Here is a 16,459-nt window from a genome sequence, read left to right as displayed (position 1 = left end):
CGTATTCTGGCCCTTCAACACTTCCAACAGACCCTGGCGAGTCACTCCGTGAACAACAACTTTCTCATCTTGCAGTAGAGATACTGAGATGAACCGAAGTCCACTCAATACCCTATCGGCTCGCTTCATTCCGGACAAAGGAATGTGCTCTCCGACAGTCTGAGGAGGGCCTCACAGAGAGTACCGAGTGGTCTTCGGCCCCCCCTGGTAGCCAACAAGTCCTGACCTTGTGGACCTGTTTGCGACAGCCTTGAATTTTCAAGCTGCCGCTGTACTACTCCCAGTCCCAGACCCCAAGACACTCTGGCAAGATGCCTTCCTTCACGGTGGGACAAAATCGACGTCTACGTCTTCCCACCGTTCTGTCTGTTGAGAAGGGGGCTCAACAAGACCAGACTATCGGTCAACCTGTCGATGACTCTGGTAGCTCCGCTGCGGCGTCATGCAGAGTGGTTCCCGGATCTTCTGCATCTCCTGACGGAATTCCTGAGAGAGCTTCCCCCACGACACGAGCTACTCAAACAACCACACTGCAACATCTACCACAAGCCGTAGCATCGCTTCGGCTTCACGCCTGGAGACCATCCAGCATCTCCTCACAGAGAGAGGCGTTCCGCAACAAGTTGCGGAGCGGATGTCTCGACACCTGCGAAAGTCATCCGCAGGGGTCTAACAGGCAAAGTGAAGAGTCTTCTGTGGTTGGTGTTGTGGGAGAGGTACCTCTCCCCTTGATGCCACTATTCCAGCATAGCGGAGTTACAGTGAGCCCTCGTTAATCGCGGTAGATAGGTTCCAGACCCGACCGCGATAGGTGAAAATCCGCGAAGTAGTGACACCATATTTACGTATTTATTTAACATGTATATTCAGACTTTTAAAACCTTCCCTTGTACGTAATACTGTTAACAAACTACCCTTTAATGTACTGAACACTTAATGCATATACGTACTACAGTACCCTAAACTAAAACAGGCACAAATATTAAAGGCGATTTTATATCATGCGTTTCCTAAACACGCCAAAAAGCACGATAAAAAATGGCAACCAATGTTTTGTTTACGTTTATCTCTGATCATAATGAAGAAACAAACGCATTTAGTGTACACATCTGTGTATAGGTTAGTTTTTGCATCGATTATATTGATTATACAGAATGTTGATTTTGTTATTACCAATGTTTTACTTAATTTTTCTTAGGACTTCCAAATGAATTTTTTTTCTTTATGATGCCGCCTGAAACGACGGCGTCATAAAGTACGCTCAGTAAACAAACGAAGGCATTTAACGTACATGATGAAAGTGATAAATAATGATATTACAGTAAAAGCTTTTAGAAAATATGTTATTACAAATATTATTTACCGTATCTATATAAAATCATACATACGTAGAAAAGCAGGAAAACAATTTACGAGAGAGAGAGAGAGAGAGAGAGAGAGAGAGAGAGAGAGAGAGAGAGAGAGAGAGATTTGTTTTACGTACGTAAATGTAAATTTAAAAAAAAGAAATATGATAGGTTACAACATGTATACTCTTCAGACTTTTAAAACCTTCCCTTTAACTTAATGCATACTAAACTAAAACAGGCACAAATATTAAAATGTTAGAATATTAAAGTAAAAAATAAAGATTGTTACTGTACTCACCACGAAAGAAGTTGAAGAAAAACTTGAATGATGATGGCGATGAATTTGCTGCACAGTAGAAATGATGATGATGAAGCTGATGATGTCTTCTACTGTGCAGCCAATGATAGTATTTTACGTCTCTTCAGACGGAGGTGTCTTTTCCTGGGACACCTCTTCAACTTCTTCCTGGGAAACTTCTTCAATTTCTTCCGAAGGCGTACTAGCAGGAGGAACTGGCTCTTTTTTGCGAGGCTGGAAGAACATTGTGATCGGAAGTTGCTGCCGCTGTTTCTTTTTTCGCTCGAAGAGCATCCTGTAGGGAGTCATGTCTTCATTGATTTTGTTAAAGAATTGCATGGAACGAACCATATCCTCGTCCCACTCTTGCGACAATTCTTTCAACTCCTTCGCAAGGTTGCAGAGCTTGGCAAGCCGTTCTAATGTTAAGCCCGTTTCTTCGACATTTTCTTGGGTCTCTTCCTGCGTTTCACTGTCTTCTTCATTGGCCAATTTCGTCAGGTCTTCTAGGTCAGCGTCAGTTAGCGGCTGGGAATGGCAGTCCAACAACTCGTCGACGTCTTCAGTCGTCATGTCGCCAAACCCGTCACCTCCAATTATCGCAGCCAACTGCACAGATTTGCGTATTGCAGAGCGTTGAATTTCAGACAGAGTGAATCCCTCGTCGTCGTAAACAATCTGGGGCCACAACTACTTCCAGCTCGCATTCACGGTTGCAGGTTTCATTTCTTGCAGTGCCTTCTGAATGTTCTGCAGGCACGTGGCTATGGTGTACTTTCGCCAGTACGCCTTCAAATTGAAATCTTCATCTTCATCTTCTTGGGCAGCATCCACACACGCAACGAGGTTCGCCAAGGTATTCTTCGTGTAGAGGGCCTTGAACGCCCTGATAACCCCCTGGTCCATCGGTTGAATTAATGACGTGGTGTTGGGTGGCAATAACTCAACCTGAATGCCCTCACGCAACAGGTCAGTTGCGTGTCCACCAGCGTTATCCATAAGGAGAAGGATCTTGAATGGCAAGACCTTCTCTATGAGATATTTGCTGACTTGCGGGATAAAACACTGGTGGAACCAGTTGGAGGTCAGCATCTTCGTAATCCATGCTTTTTGATTATGCATCCAGTACACGGTAAGGAGATTCTTATTTTTATTTTTCAAAGCGCGAGGATTTTTCGACTTGTAAATAAGCCCCGGCTTTAGCAAAAATCCAGCAGCATTGCCACACATCACGAGGGTAACGCGATCCTTGAATGCTTTAAAGCCAGAGGCTTTGGCTTCTTCATTGAACAGGAAAGTTCGCGACGGCATTCTCTTCCAAAACAAGCCGGTCTCATCCATATTAAACACTTGTTCCGGCTTGTATCCACCTTCAGCGATAATATTCTTGAACGTCTCGTTCGCGTAAGTTTCAGCAGCGGCAGTGTCAGTGGAAGCAGCCTCGCCATGCAGGGAAACGCTTTTCAGGCCGAAGCGTTTCTGAAACTTCGCGAACCATCCTTTGCTGGCGGAAAAACTGAGGCTGGGAATCAGTGGATGTCCCTGGTTGAGGTTCATCTACATCATCATCTTCTTCAGCATGGTCGCCATCGTCGTCTTGAGGTTCCTTTGCCGCAAAATTCTCATACAAGCTCAAAGCCTTGGTTCGGATGGTGTTCGTATCCAAGGCTATGTTCTTCTTCCGGCAGTCGGCAATCTACACTGCTAAAGCACCTTCCATGCGTACGATCGTTTTATTACGCGTGGTAACGACTTGTTTCGCTGATCTGCTAAAGGTGATGGCAGCCGTCTTTCTAATGTTCGCCTCGTCCTTCTTGATATAGCGAACGGTGGATTCGTTGACTCCAAAATGGCGGGCTGCGGCCGCGTAACTTCTCCCTTCTTTTAACATATCGAGAAGCGTCGCCTTCTCAGCAATCGTCATCATCTTTCGGTGGCGTTTAGGCTCACTACCAGCCTTAGTAGAAGCAGAATGCTTGGGAGCCATTGTACAGTAGGGTTTAACAGAAAGTTCAACAAAAAGTTCAACTTAAAACAGTCACGCACAGCACAGATTAAAGTTCACAATAACGTAGCAACATCTACACAGCGATACAGCGGGAGACAAAGTGGCCGCGAAAAGATGCTGGAGGTTGGAGAAGCGGTCAAAACACCAATCACAGGCTAGATTACAAAACATGGGTTCTGATTCGTCATCTATCAGCGCTTGAACCAATCACAATCCGTCTTATATGCTATGTAGTAGTTACCAATTCAAAATACAAGGTACCCTACGTACAGTATACTGTATAGTACAGCTTTACGTACGCTATTTTACGCTTGTTTTGTTGTAGGATATGTCTCTCTCTCTCTCTCTCTCTCTCTCTCTCTCTCTCTCTCTCTCTCTCTCTCTCTCTCTCTCTCTCTCTCTCTCATCACTGTTTTTGTTTCATTTCTCATTCTATGTGTCAATCTCTCTCTCTCTCTCTCTCTCGTACGCTTATTCGAGATGTGATTTTTGCAACAAAGAATATTATTGGATGCAGTACTACGTACGTATACATACAAAAGATTCATGGAAAAGATGCACATCCATTACATTTGTAGTACAGTAGTAGCCATCAGCAGCCTTACACCATTCTAATACGGTATGACTGCATCTGATTTGCGTTTCATGTTCGATTTAATTTTACTACGTACTGTATACTGAATTATCGTATGATCACATTCTCTTTTTGTGTTTTATTTCTTTCTGTACTGATTTATATGTCATATGTAATGCAATGAACAATCAGTAAGAGCAGATATTACTAATTACAGTATTACAGTAATGGAATTACAGGTAACGAAATATCGTATTTGGGGTCTTCATATATCGCGGTATTTTCTAAATTTCCGGAAAATCCGCGATATGTTTATATATATGGGTTATGAAAAAAATCTGCGAAGTGGTGAATCCGCGATGGTCGAACCGCGAAGTAGCGAGGGCTCACTGTATACCCGTTCTTCAAATGAGATGGAGTCTGGCAATGGATAGATTAGTATCGTACTCAGCCCTACTGTGTACTTATCTATTCACTTCATAGTGAAATCTTTTTCACCTTCAAGCACTGATTGCCCAGGCCGTCATCCTTCGAGGATAACGAGGTGTCAAGGTCCCTCTCAAACAACTTGTACGAAGCACAAGAGGTCATCCTTGGACAGTAGCCACCCAATTGGTTTGAGGACTTCCACCCACCTTAAGGTGAGTCTCCTATGTAAAGAGCGGAAGGTTTGTAGCCTATGCTGTGTAGGAACAAATGACAAATTTATAGATAATTAGATTTTTCCTAGCTATACAAACCTTGAGCTCTACACATACTGGTCCCGCCAGCACCTATCCCCGAAAAGTCCTGCCACAATTACAAAAATGACGGTTCTGATGTGAGGGGGGGGGCCTAGCCTACCCTGCTCCTCCCCTCTGCTAAACTAGTGGAGGGTACAGTAGTTATACCTTGTTAAAAAGGTTTTATTATTATTATTATTATTATTATTATTATTATTATTATTATTATTATTTGCTAAGCTGCAACCCTAGTTGGAAAAGCAGAATGCTGTAAGCCCAAGGGCTCCAACAGGGAAAACAGCCCAGTGAGGAAAGGAAACAAGGAAAAAAATAATTATTTTAAAAAGGCAACAATATTAAAATAGATATTTCCTATATAAACTATGAAAACTTTAACAAAACAAGAGGAGGCAAAACAAGAGAGAACAGTGTACCCTCAAGCAAGAGAACTCTAACCCAAGGCAGTGGAAGACCATGGTACAGAAATAAATACTTCTACTTAAAGGGCCCCAGGTTTGTATAGCTAGGAAAAGTACAGATTATCTATAAATTTTTAATTTTTTCTAGTGGTTATGAAAAGACTTCTTTTTTTTTTTTCAGATCACTTTGAGGTGATTATTTCTTTGGATCAGTTTAATGTTTGTAAGGTCATATTTATGTGCATTCTTAGTAATGCAATGGCATTCATCAACCTGCTAAAGTTTAATAATGAAATAGCAAAATATGATTAGTAAGGTTTAATCTGTGAGGAATTCTCCATGTGTGGTTCATTAAGCCTCATCTATTACCACATAATTATGGTATCAGTTACATATACTTGACTGGTTTGTTAAGAAATTCATATATAGGTAATCCTTTACTCATGTAGCCCCAAAAATAAATACAAAGTGGTTGCTTATATGCCCAAAATATAAATACGTAGAGATAATGAATGTACTGTACTGTATGCTGCAATGATTTCTATGATTATTTTTTTTAAAGGTCATAGCAGTGGTGAAGTAAGAAAGAGGAGGAGCAGTGAAAAGAATGCCGAGGAGGGCATGACAGAAAGAGACGACACAAAAGAAGAAAAACCAAAGAAAAAATTTGTAAATACAACTCTACGTGGGAACAAATATTTTTCATTTGATACAGAGAAAGTGTCTGAAACAGAGACTGTATTCAAGTAAGTCTCCTTATTCTCTGAAATAACTTAATATTAATTAAATAGGTTTGTTCTACTACAAATACAAACCCTCATGCTTTACACAGGAGAATCATTACAGCGAAGCTTAATTACAGCAGTTGAAATTTATAATAAAGATGCAAGTAGTTGGCCGGTGGTAACAGCGAGTAGTCACTTTGATAGCCACCGTCAGTGAGAACAAATGTTGCTGCTGGATTGAATTTTTGGCAAACTTTATTTTTATTTTTATTTTCCAACAATTTTATGAATTATAGGTTTTTAATGGGGATTTAGGCAAAGGATCTATGCCTCCTCGAGTGAAAGGAGTGTGTTGCGTGTTAGCTGTTAGGTACTAACAGAGAGGCGAGTTGAATGTAAGTGACTTTATTCAGGAGGATAATGAACTTATATACAAACAGTTGAGGGCAACAATAGCAAAGAATTTCAGCAGTGTGAAACATGCAATGGCAAGCTTAAACAGGTTTTTTTTTCTATTATCATTGTGGGAGAGAGGGAGATATACAAAAAAAGTAATAGTAGTACAGTGTATGAAACACATGCGGTACATGGCTCCCCCCATTAAAGAGACATTCATGTGAATTATGGTGCCCTACCTCATACATGTGAAATGGGGTGCCCTGCCCCAGAGATTCGAATGTAGACGGGTCATCTTGCAGGAGATACGCAGGTTTTAGGCAATCAATGGAGACCCAGTCGTCTTTGCGTTGAATATTAATTAAGAAAGCCTTCAGTTTGAGATGGATAACGAGGAAATGGCCCTTGTGGGGATCCATAAGCGGTGGCTTACGTGTATTGGTGCGCACGAAAATGTGTTGCGCTGTTTAAATCTTTTGGTATATGTTCCTTCATTGGGGGCTTGTAAGTCTGTTGGATGGGATTAAATTTTCCTACAACATGATGTAGGCATTGGAGATTGTTGGAAGAGGTTGCAGACTGAAAACATTCAGCAGGGTTGCCGTACATACTTGAGCTGCCAAGACATCCAGGGAGCCCTTAGGAGTGGTCCTTAACCCTAGGAGGATCCAGGGAAGCTGAGTATACCAGTTGGAGTCATTGTAGCGGGACATAAAGCTCCTTTGAGGGAGCGATGAAAACTTTCAACCATTCCGTTGGCTGCTGGGATGTAGGCGGTTATCTGATGTAGGGCGATGTCCAGGAGATTCGCTTGTGATGTCCACAATTAAGAGGTGAAAGGGTACCCCTGTCAGAAGTAATATGATTAGGGATACTAAATCTTGCTATCCACTGTGAGACTAAGGCAGGTGTACATGAGGCAAACTTTGCAGTTTGCATTGGGATGGTTTCAGGCCAATGAGTGGAGCGGTTAGTGACGTTAAACAGGCAACATTGTCCTAGTGATCTGGGTAGGGGACCTACTACGTTGACATAAATGTGGGCAAAACAACCCTGTGATATAGGAGAGGAGCCCACTCCTGAATCCATGTGTCAATGTACTTTTGAAGTTTGGCATGAAGTACAGGCACGGATCCAATCCTTTACATCCTTATTACTGTAATACCATGGCAAATGAACTTTGTCTTTAATAGCTGTGCAGTAGATCATCGCGAGGGATGTGAGAGGCCATGAATGAAATAAAACGCCTGTTGGCGCATGGGGTCAGGTATCCAGAGCCATGGCTTACCAATATTGATGTCACAAAGGAGGTGGCATTTGAGTCATTGAGAGCAACGTCTTCCCAACAGAGGGATGTACAGGATGTCCTGTATGCTTGGTACCCTGGATCTTTTTGTTTGACTTCTGCCAAGGGGTTGTAATCCAATCCCAGTTGAAGGACAGCCAATGTTTTTGGTAATAGGGCATCGGCAATTGGATTTATTTTCCCTGGGACGTATTTCGCGATTGAAGGTAGAGTAGTCAGATTCTGCATGTTGAAGGGTGCAGATGTGGGCGAAAATGCGGTGGGGAGCTAGTCCTCCAGTGGTCAGCAATTGTTGAGAGTCAACTGTTAAATACTAATAGAGAGGCGAGTTGAATGTAAGTGACTTTATTCAACAAGATAATGAGCTTACAGTATATACAAACAGTTAAGGGCAACAATGGCACAAAAATTCCAATAATGAGAAATATGCAATAGCAAGTTTAACCCCGTCACTACGAAGCAGTGGATCCGCCCTCGAACTATACACAAGATTTGTCACCATCGGATATACATTCTCACTCACTGTACAGTACAATAACCTACATCTCCATTTGTTATGTAACTGGAATACAAACCTACGCTATTTGTTAGGGAGTATTACTTTGGCGAAGATGAAAGGACGAGCCATTAAAATTTAGAGAGGGTTAACTACCCATTCAGCTAATCAGCAGGGTTAAGGGGGATAGCTTGCTACCGATCCGCTCACACATCTTTGATTTAGCTCACTTTGCTTTTGGCTCGGATGGTGAATGGCCATTACCGGTCTTCATCCTCACCAATATTTTGGACTGTCATTAATGCTTTTTGTTTGTGCTTTCTCTTTAACAGTGTGTTTGTGTTGACTTCTGCGTACCTGCCTTGAACTTGAAGGCCGGCCCTGCAATACCTTCATATCGGGTGTGGACACAGATCGTCAGACCCTTTGGCCCGCTTGCAGAAGTCAACAGTGTGATAATTAAAATATGTGTAGTGAGTATCTGGAGTGGTCTGCCTCCCAGTGGGAAAGGTTGTGCGCTGGCGGAAGAAGAAGTCAAAGCAGGATATTTCTCCTTCGAAGGTTTCTTTGAGAGGGAAAAGACCCAAGTCGTCGTCTTCCGCTTCCCGACCTTCCTTTGAAGCTCCTGCTTGTTTGGCCTCTTCCAAGAGACTATTGAGTAGTAGCATAGGCCCTTTAACTTGGTCAACCCCGGTCCTCGAGAGATGGTGTTGTTTCCTTTAGCAAAGCAGCCCCACCTCTCCCTCCGGGTGAGGCCTTGTTTCTTTCTCCCTTTATACAGGTGTGGTCATCCTTGGGTCTTTCGGGCCGGCCTCCAAGGACTCCTTGCTGCAACTCCTCATCCTCTTCTCTGGATTGTGTGCGATCACCTTCGGAGGATGTTTCCCCTTCAAAAGGGCACATCCCTGTTCCTGATCATCCAACGTGCTGATCATCTGCATCTCACCGACCTTCGGACCTGCCTTCTCCCTTCCTGACTCTTGTTCCATGCCTGCCTGTTTGCGATGTGACCAATCGTCACTCGCCCTCGTGAATGGGCCGTCCTGCGCAGCGTTTTAAGCCTTCGGCTGTGCGCCATCTCTCATCAGCACTCCAGCGCTCATCAACATCTCGTCAGTGCTCACCAGCACGTCAACGCTCTTCAGCGCGTCGACGCTCTCCAGGGCGCTCCAGTGCATCAGCGTTCTCCAGCGCATCAGTTCTCTCCTGTTTTTCAGCACTCTCCAACGCCCCAGAGATATCCTGATCGCCAGCGCTCTCCGGCGCATTCGCGCCTTTCTAATGATCAGAGTTTGCCAGTTCGCCACCATTCACCAATACACCAACGCTCGCCAGCTCTCTCCTGCGCTCCAGCGCTCTTCAGCTTGATAATGCTCTCCTGATCACCAGCGGTCTCAAGCTCGCCAATGCTCTCCTGAGCACCAGCGCTTCAGTCCGTCAGCGCTTGACTGCGCGCCTGCACTCGCCTGTGCGCCTGCACTCGCTTGTGCGCCTGCACTCGCCTGCCCACCTGCGCTTGCCTTTGCACCAGTGCTCTCTGGCTCGCCAGCACTCACCAGCTCTCCAGCACTCACCAGCTCTCCAGCACTCGCCTGCTGACCTTTGCTCGCCTGCGCACCCGCGCTCTCCGGCTCGCCAGTGCTCCCCAGCTCGCCAACGTTCTCCAGTGCCAGCTCTTTCCTGCGCGCCAGTGCTCTCCTGCGCGTCAGCGCTCTTCTGCGTGCGAGCTCTCTCCTGAGCGCAAGTGCTTTCCTGAGCGCGAGTGCTCTCCTGCGTGCGAGCTCTCTCCTGAGCGCGAGTGCTCTTCTGCTCATAAGCGCTCTCCGACTCGCCAGTGCTCGCTAATGTGCCATCACTCTCCCTCGTACTTGCGCAAATCAGTGGAACAGCTTTCTTTGGCTTCAAGAAAGTCATGCAGTCAGAAGGAACAGAAAAGTAGGTGTTCTAACAGGTCACCGTCGCCCCATTCCCCTCCTTGCAAACGCATCACAACGCGACCGCTGGGGATAGAAGGAAAGGTCTCCACAGAAGGGTTCAAGATACTGAAGATCCCATCTTCGAAGGCGGACCCACCGCGTCAACCATCGGTCGAGACTCCTCAGAGGGAACCTTCGGTCCCGTATTCTTCAGGTCTTTCTGACAGTGCCACCTTCAGCAAGCAGCTCTGGTTCAGAGCCATGTTCAGAGCAGTTGTGCAAGCTTTTGTGTGTGCTTTTTCATCTCGCTGTTCCGAGATCTTGCAACATTGTCGGCACCAGCGAAGCTCCTGCAAAGAATCTCGGCTACTTCTCCCCTGAGAGGAAAAGAGGAGTCTCAGACACAATAACATCTAGGGTGAAACTGACTCCTGTTAGGCCATCAAGGCCTGTCCTTCCTGACTCTCCCTCCGGACACTCTCCTGCCTCATGAGGGGCGGATTTCCTCCCTTCCACTTTTGGAGGAAGATCCCCCTTGCACGAAGAGCTCTCCACTTCCGGCGGAAGTCAGGAAAGACAACTTCAACCGCCTATCAATGTTAGAGTCCTATATCCTTCCCCAGAAAGAATCGAAAGACTCTAGAACTCTGCCAAAGTCTTCTTCAAGGACCACCAGGGCTGCAGGAACCACCAGTCACTCTAGGGATATTCACGACCCACCCCGAAATGAGCTATCTGGGGTGGAAGAAGGAGACTTCGCTGCCAGTCCCACTTCAGAGGGGGAGCAGAAAGAGTTAGAACATGCCTTCTGGCAAGTCCTGGCTCTCATATGGGTACTTAACAGGTTTAACAACCTGAAGATACCAGAACGAGACTGCAAAGACATGGTATTAGATCGTGTCTTCGGGACTTGGAAGCCCTCAAAGACCAGTGGAGCCTTGCCCTAGTCTCAATGGCTGAAGAGCGCCCTGGCAAAGATCGCCCAAAGCTCTCCGATCTCTCCTCCTCTCACCGTTTGGGCTCTACCGCCAAGCTCCTACGAGGAGGTACTTTGAGGTCTTAGACGAGCCTCGTCCAGCTCTTCCACTCCACCACTCTCTGGAAGAGCTTACTAAGGGGGTCTCTCTTGAGAGGCTCTCCAGCCATCAGGTCTTTCTCGGCAGCTGAGATCCTCAACCAGGAAAAGGTCATGAAGTATGCCATGCAAGCTACTTCATGGTTTGATCTCAGGTTGGGGACCCTGGGGATTCTGGTACGGACCGTGAGTTTTTCCAAGAAATATACCAGGAAAGCTATGGAAACTTTCCTTGCTCAGCCACTCACACTAACAACTTTTTCGCCCATCATGTTTCGAACTTATGGGCGAACACCATCCGAAAACCTTGAGATGCTGTGTCTGAGATATTCCTTCAGCAGGTCACAAATTCCAAGATCGATAGGCTCAGGAACTCCTCTCTAGAGGTATCCTCTCTTTTGGAGCCAAAAGACGTGGAACATGCTGTTGAGAGATGGAGGAAGTTTCACCAGGACCCTCCTCAATAGGGCTTTGATATCCAAGCTCTATAAACCACCAGCTCCTCAGCAGTCCCGTCCAGCCAAGACTACGACGAACAAGAAAGCAGCGAAGCCAGAAATGTCTAAAAAGCCCTTCCCGACCAAGGACAAGAAAGGCACAAAGTTCTCCATGGGAGGAAAACATCCTAGAGAGAGCGGCTGAGGCCGCAAACACTAGGATAGGCACTCCCTTCGCTTGTCCACCAGTGGGGAGATACCTGCAAAGTTGCTGGGACAGATGGAAGAAACTGGTTCGAACCCTGGACAGTCTCCATGATTTGTTCGTAGTATCACATCCCGTTCACAACATCTCTCCCTCCCCTGATCAGGAATCAAGTGTCAATAGACACCTTTGCAATTTGATCAATAAAAGGGCTCTAGCCCTCTGGGCAGAAGTCTAGACCCTGTTGAAGAAGGAGGTCCTCGATGGGTTTCCAGGCTTCTTCAGTCGACTCTTTCTTTTGAAAAGGGCGTCTGGAGTCTGGAAACCAGTCATTGGCCTCTCAACTCGGACCCTCTTAGGGACCCATTCACTCTCAGTTGCAGCCTTCAGATGAGAACGTTGTGGGCATGGTTTAACTGTATCGTTGCGTGTATGGCTTGATTTTATTGGTAAGGTTTGAACTCACAGGCGATCGGACAGCTTGAGACCTGTTCGAGAAGCCCTGAATGTATGTGAGGTGTCTTCGATGTGGCCTGCAGGCTTATCCTCAGTCTAAGGTTAAAAGTCGCAGTAGAAGAATCCATTTAGTAGGCGAGCACTATGTCAGACATCTGGGTAGATAAAAGATTTTGGAACAAATTCATTGATGTATACAAGTCTATCCCTTGGTGATATAGCTAGGGTTGCCAGATGTGCCGATTTTGCGGGACATGTCCCGAATTTGATCCTTTTGTCCCGTGTCCCAGACTAGACCCTCACAGGATGACCTTTTGTCCTGCATTTGGTTCATCATAAAAAATGTATATAAATAAATAGAAAAAATGTTAACATTAGAATCCTTACCTCATGATATAACGTAAAATGGTGATTCTTTCTTGAAATTATCATGATGGTGATATAAATTGAATAACCAAAACATGTTATTGAAGGTTTACTGTGTTTACATAAAGCAACCAGTCGCATTTGCAACGTATTAGATTGGTTGGCACCAGGTGAGTGTTGACTATTGAGTAGTAACATACTGTGACTTTTCATTTTAACCTTCCATACCGGAGTGCCATTACTGATTACTACAGCCTACTTTTTTCCTCTTTAAAACTAATTGCATCCAGCCCAAGATGTCAAAACGTAAATGTAAATTTTGTGATGAATATTCCAGCGTGTGGACATTTATCAAACAAGGAAGGAATTGCTTTGAAGCAACTTGTAGTTTATGCCATTGCAATTTCAGTATTGATTATGTCGGGAAGAATGATAACACGAGACACATTGATTTGGCAAAGCACACAGAAAGCATATCCTCCACTTCAAAAGATGAATAAATAACAAACTTCATGATCAAGAAAAATACTACAAACTTCATTATCAAGAAAAACACAGATAGAGAAAATAAGATATTAGCAGCATAAGTAACCATGGCCTTTCATACTGTTTGCCATCATTCAGTTCAAACGATTGTACAAATGTACTACTGTACTACCATTTTTATTATTATTATTATTATTATTATTATTATTATTATTATTAATACTAGCTAAGCTACAACCCTAGTTGGAAAAGCAAGATGCTATAAGCCCAATGGCTCCAAAAGGGAAAATAGCCCAGTGAGGAAAGGGAATAAAGAAAAATTACGAGAAGTTTGAGACCAATAACAACTTTAAAATAAATTTTTCATATATAAACTATAAATACTTGAAAATAACAAGAGGAAGAGAAACAAGGAAGAATAGTGTGCCTGTGTGTACCCTCAAGCAAGAGATCTCTAACCCAAGACAGTGGAAGAACATGGATAAAGGCTATGGCACTATCCAAGACTAGAGAACAATGGTTTGATTTAGAAAGTTTTGATGTCTTTTTTTGGATGCTATTAGATGTACCTCAGGTATGGGAACAGATACAATCTTCTTGTTTAGTGTTAAAAGACAAAGGTGTAAAAATTTATGACAACTTGCTGTTTTGTCTGTGGTCAACTATTAAAATCCTCCTTGATCAACAATTGCAGAACAAACGTGATGAATGGATGACCAAGATGTGTCATGAAAGATGGTTTTCCATCCTTCAGCAGTTAGACTTCAAGGAACAGTATTCTGAGATATCCATTTTGTGTGAATATCTGTTCAATATTCCTGCTCATAATGCAAATGTGGTTCTATGATGACTGTTCAATGGACAGGCGAGAGGAATGAGTTAGTTGTCTCAACTATAGATGCTATTTTACAGTGTAAATGGAATATAAATTGTCATTGCAAAGAATTTTTTCAGACATGCTTTTCATATGAAAAAGTCTATTTGTTTCATAAATATTGATTACTACTTTTCCAAGTTAGTCTAGTTTTCTTTAGTTTCTTTCGGTAATTTGCATTAAATATTAATTTTCCCAGTTTTGTTTCTTCATATCCCATTAAAATGCTTGATGTTTTTTGATACGTCGCTAGATTTTTATATGTAAATCTGGGTGTGTGTATATTGTGTATATACTATATGTGTATAAATTTATCTAGATATAAATATTATAGGCTGAGAATTGAGAGATTTAAGAGTGTCCTGGATTGCTTATCTTGAAATCTGGTAACCCTAGATATAGCACATCTTATGCAAGTGTCTTTCCTCTGTATATGTGGTGCCACAAGGTCTAAAAGCTTGCGAAATGTAGAGTCATCCATTCGTAGATTATGGCCTCCTATGCTAAAAGTTTCCTTTCATCTGAGAGTTTTGCTTGAGACAATTGATCTCACCAATTCCTTGCGACGTGATTTTGGCTCTAGCGAGCCCAGTTTGCGGCGCCAAAGGTTAAAGCTAGCCTTTCTCCAGAGAGATTTGCTTAAAACAAGCTATCTGTTGATTCCTTGCGACGTGATCCGTGCTTGAGGGAACCCGGATCGTGGTGCCAAGGGTAAAATTGTGGTGTTTTACCCAATTTTTGTTTAAACAAGCAATATCTCAACACCTTGTGACCCAGGCTCGCATGAGATCTAAGTTCTTAGCGACCCTGGGTCGCAGCGCAAGGGTGAAAGCAAGCCTTTTACCTGAGAGTTTGCCTGAAGCAAGCAATCTCTCTCCTTTTGCAAGCTCCACTCACAATACGATTCAGTCTTTCACCGAGCATGGTTTGTGGCACCATTTGGAGTTGCTTTACACAAGGGATCTTTCAACACCTCGTGACTTGGACTCGCATGTGATTCGGGGTTGCGATGCGATTCGAGGTGGAGATTCAATTCTCATTTTCTTTCCTCAGCTTCCTCCATGCATAAAAGCTCATTACATCATAGGCATTGGTCCCTCTTTAGCTTTTAAGAAGAATCTTTCTCCTGTGTAGATACTCCAAGCAGTGGTTGGAGGAGGCAGACTACTTTCACTGCTCACTACCTTGAGGATGTTACCCACAGGTCCATGGATACTTTCTTTTTGGGGGCCTATAATAACTGCACAGCAGATGGTCCAAGTGCCTTGGCTCCTCTCACGGGATCATTAACTTTTGATTGAGGGCAAATGTCATGAGTTACTTCAGGGATGAAAGTAAAGAATAATTGGCTTCCTTTTTCCTTTCAATTGTTCCCTCTTTTGGAGCTACAGCATCCAGAACCTTCTCAGCTGGACTCAATCTGGTTAACAGATACGATGTCTCGGCTTGTAGCAGTTCTGTATCCATATATGGAAGAGTCTTTTCTCTATACTTCTTGTAAGGGGTAGTGGGATGTATCCAAGTAAACCCAAAACTCATAAAAGGTCTTCAAAGGACTTAAGCTCCATTTATTGATTGGTGTACAACACGGAGATATTCAGCTTAGAAACAACCCATAAAGCCCAGGGCCTTGGACCCCTTAGTATAGTCAAACCTTTGGTACACGAGGTGGCTGGACCCTTAACTCATTTAGCATCTTAATATGCTTGGATTTTGAGTTCCTGTGATATGTGTTCCAGCCAGTTGGAACAGGGACTTTCCCCCGCCTAAGGATGAGTCCTGTGTAATGTGAAGGACAATGGTTTGTATTTTGTGTAGGAACAAATGACAGATTTTCAAAGCAATTTATATTTTCCCTAACTATACAAACCTGATTCTTTTACTCACACTCTCCTGCCAAAACTAATCCCCATAAAGTCCTGCTATCTAAGTGAGCAGTCATTGAACCAGCGGGTTGGCGTTTACCTCCCCACTACCGATAGGTAACTACCCTGTCAGTCATTAAGACCTCATAAGTTTTTAATGGCCTTATTCCAAGCTTCGCTGGTATCATTCTCCTATGTAAACAACTCTGGTATGTATAGTTAGGAAAAATACAAATTACTAAAAAGATTTGTCATATTTCAAATATTTTTGTCATATTTTATTGTTGGGTTTACTGGCAGATAGAAGTTCCACTTTTAGCCAATGAATCCTCTATGGATTTAGTCAGTCTATGGAAAGCAAAAATGACAGAATGGTCCCCAGTCCCTGGCGCAGCGGGGTACTAACAATCTCCCGGTTTATAAATATTAAAGAAAAATTGGAAATTGGTAATTGGAATGTTAGAACCATGAATCAGATTGGGAAGT

The 16,459-nt window shown here is 43.6% G+C and overlaps 1 protein-coding gene across 5 annotated transcripts in view; it reads left to right on the top strand.

Annotated features, from left to right (window-relative positions):
• LOC137652322 (guanine nucleotide-exchange factor SEC12-like) overlaps positions 1–16,459 on the top strand; it is a 175,679-nt gene that overhangs the window by 46,038 nt on the left and 113,182 nt on the right. For all 5 annotated transcript variants that reach the window (XR_011046256.1, XR_011046255.1, XR_011046253.1 and 2 more), the window contains exon 3: positions 5,933–6,116. Coding sequence is in view for 1 of the 5 variants with exons in the window: in XM_068385664.1 (XP_068241765.1) it covers positions 5,933–6,116 (184 nt within the window). In the remaining 4 variants the exon portion in view is untranslated. The remainder of the gene's footprint in view (positions 1–5,932; positions 6,117–16,459) is intronic.

Source organism: Palaemon carinicauda, chromosome 1 (assembly GCF_036898095.1).
Source record: "Palaemon carinicauda isolate YSFRI2023 chromosome 1, ASM3689809v2, whole genome shotgun sequence".
In the NCBI taxonomy this organism is placed as follows: domain Eukaryota; kingdom Metazoa; phylum Arthropoda; class Malacostraca; order Decapoda; family Palaemonidae; genus Palaemon; species Palaemon carinicauda.
The sequence above is the reverse complement of the archived record's forward strand: the minus strand, read 5'-3'. Positions and strand labels throughout refer to the sequence as shown.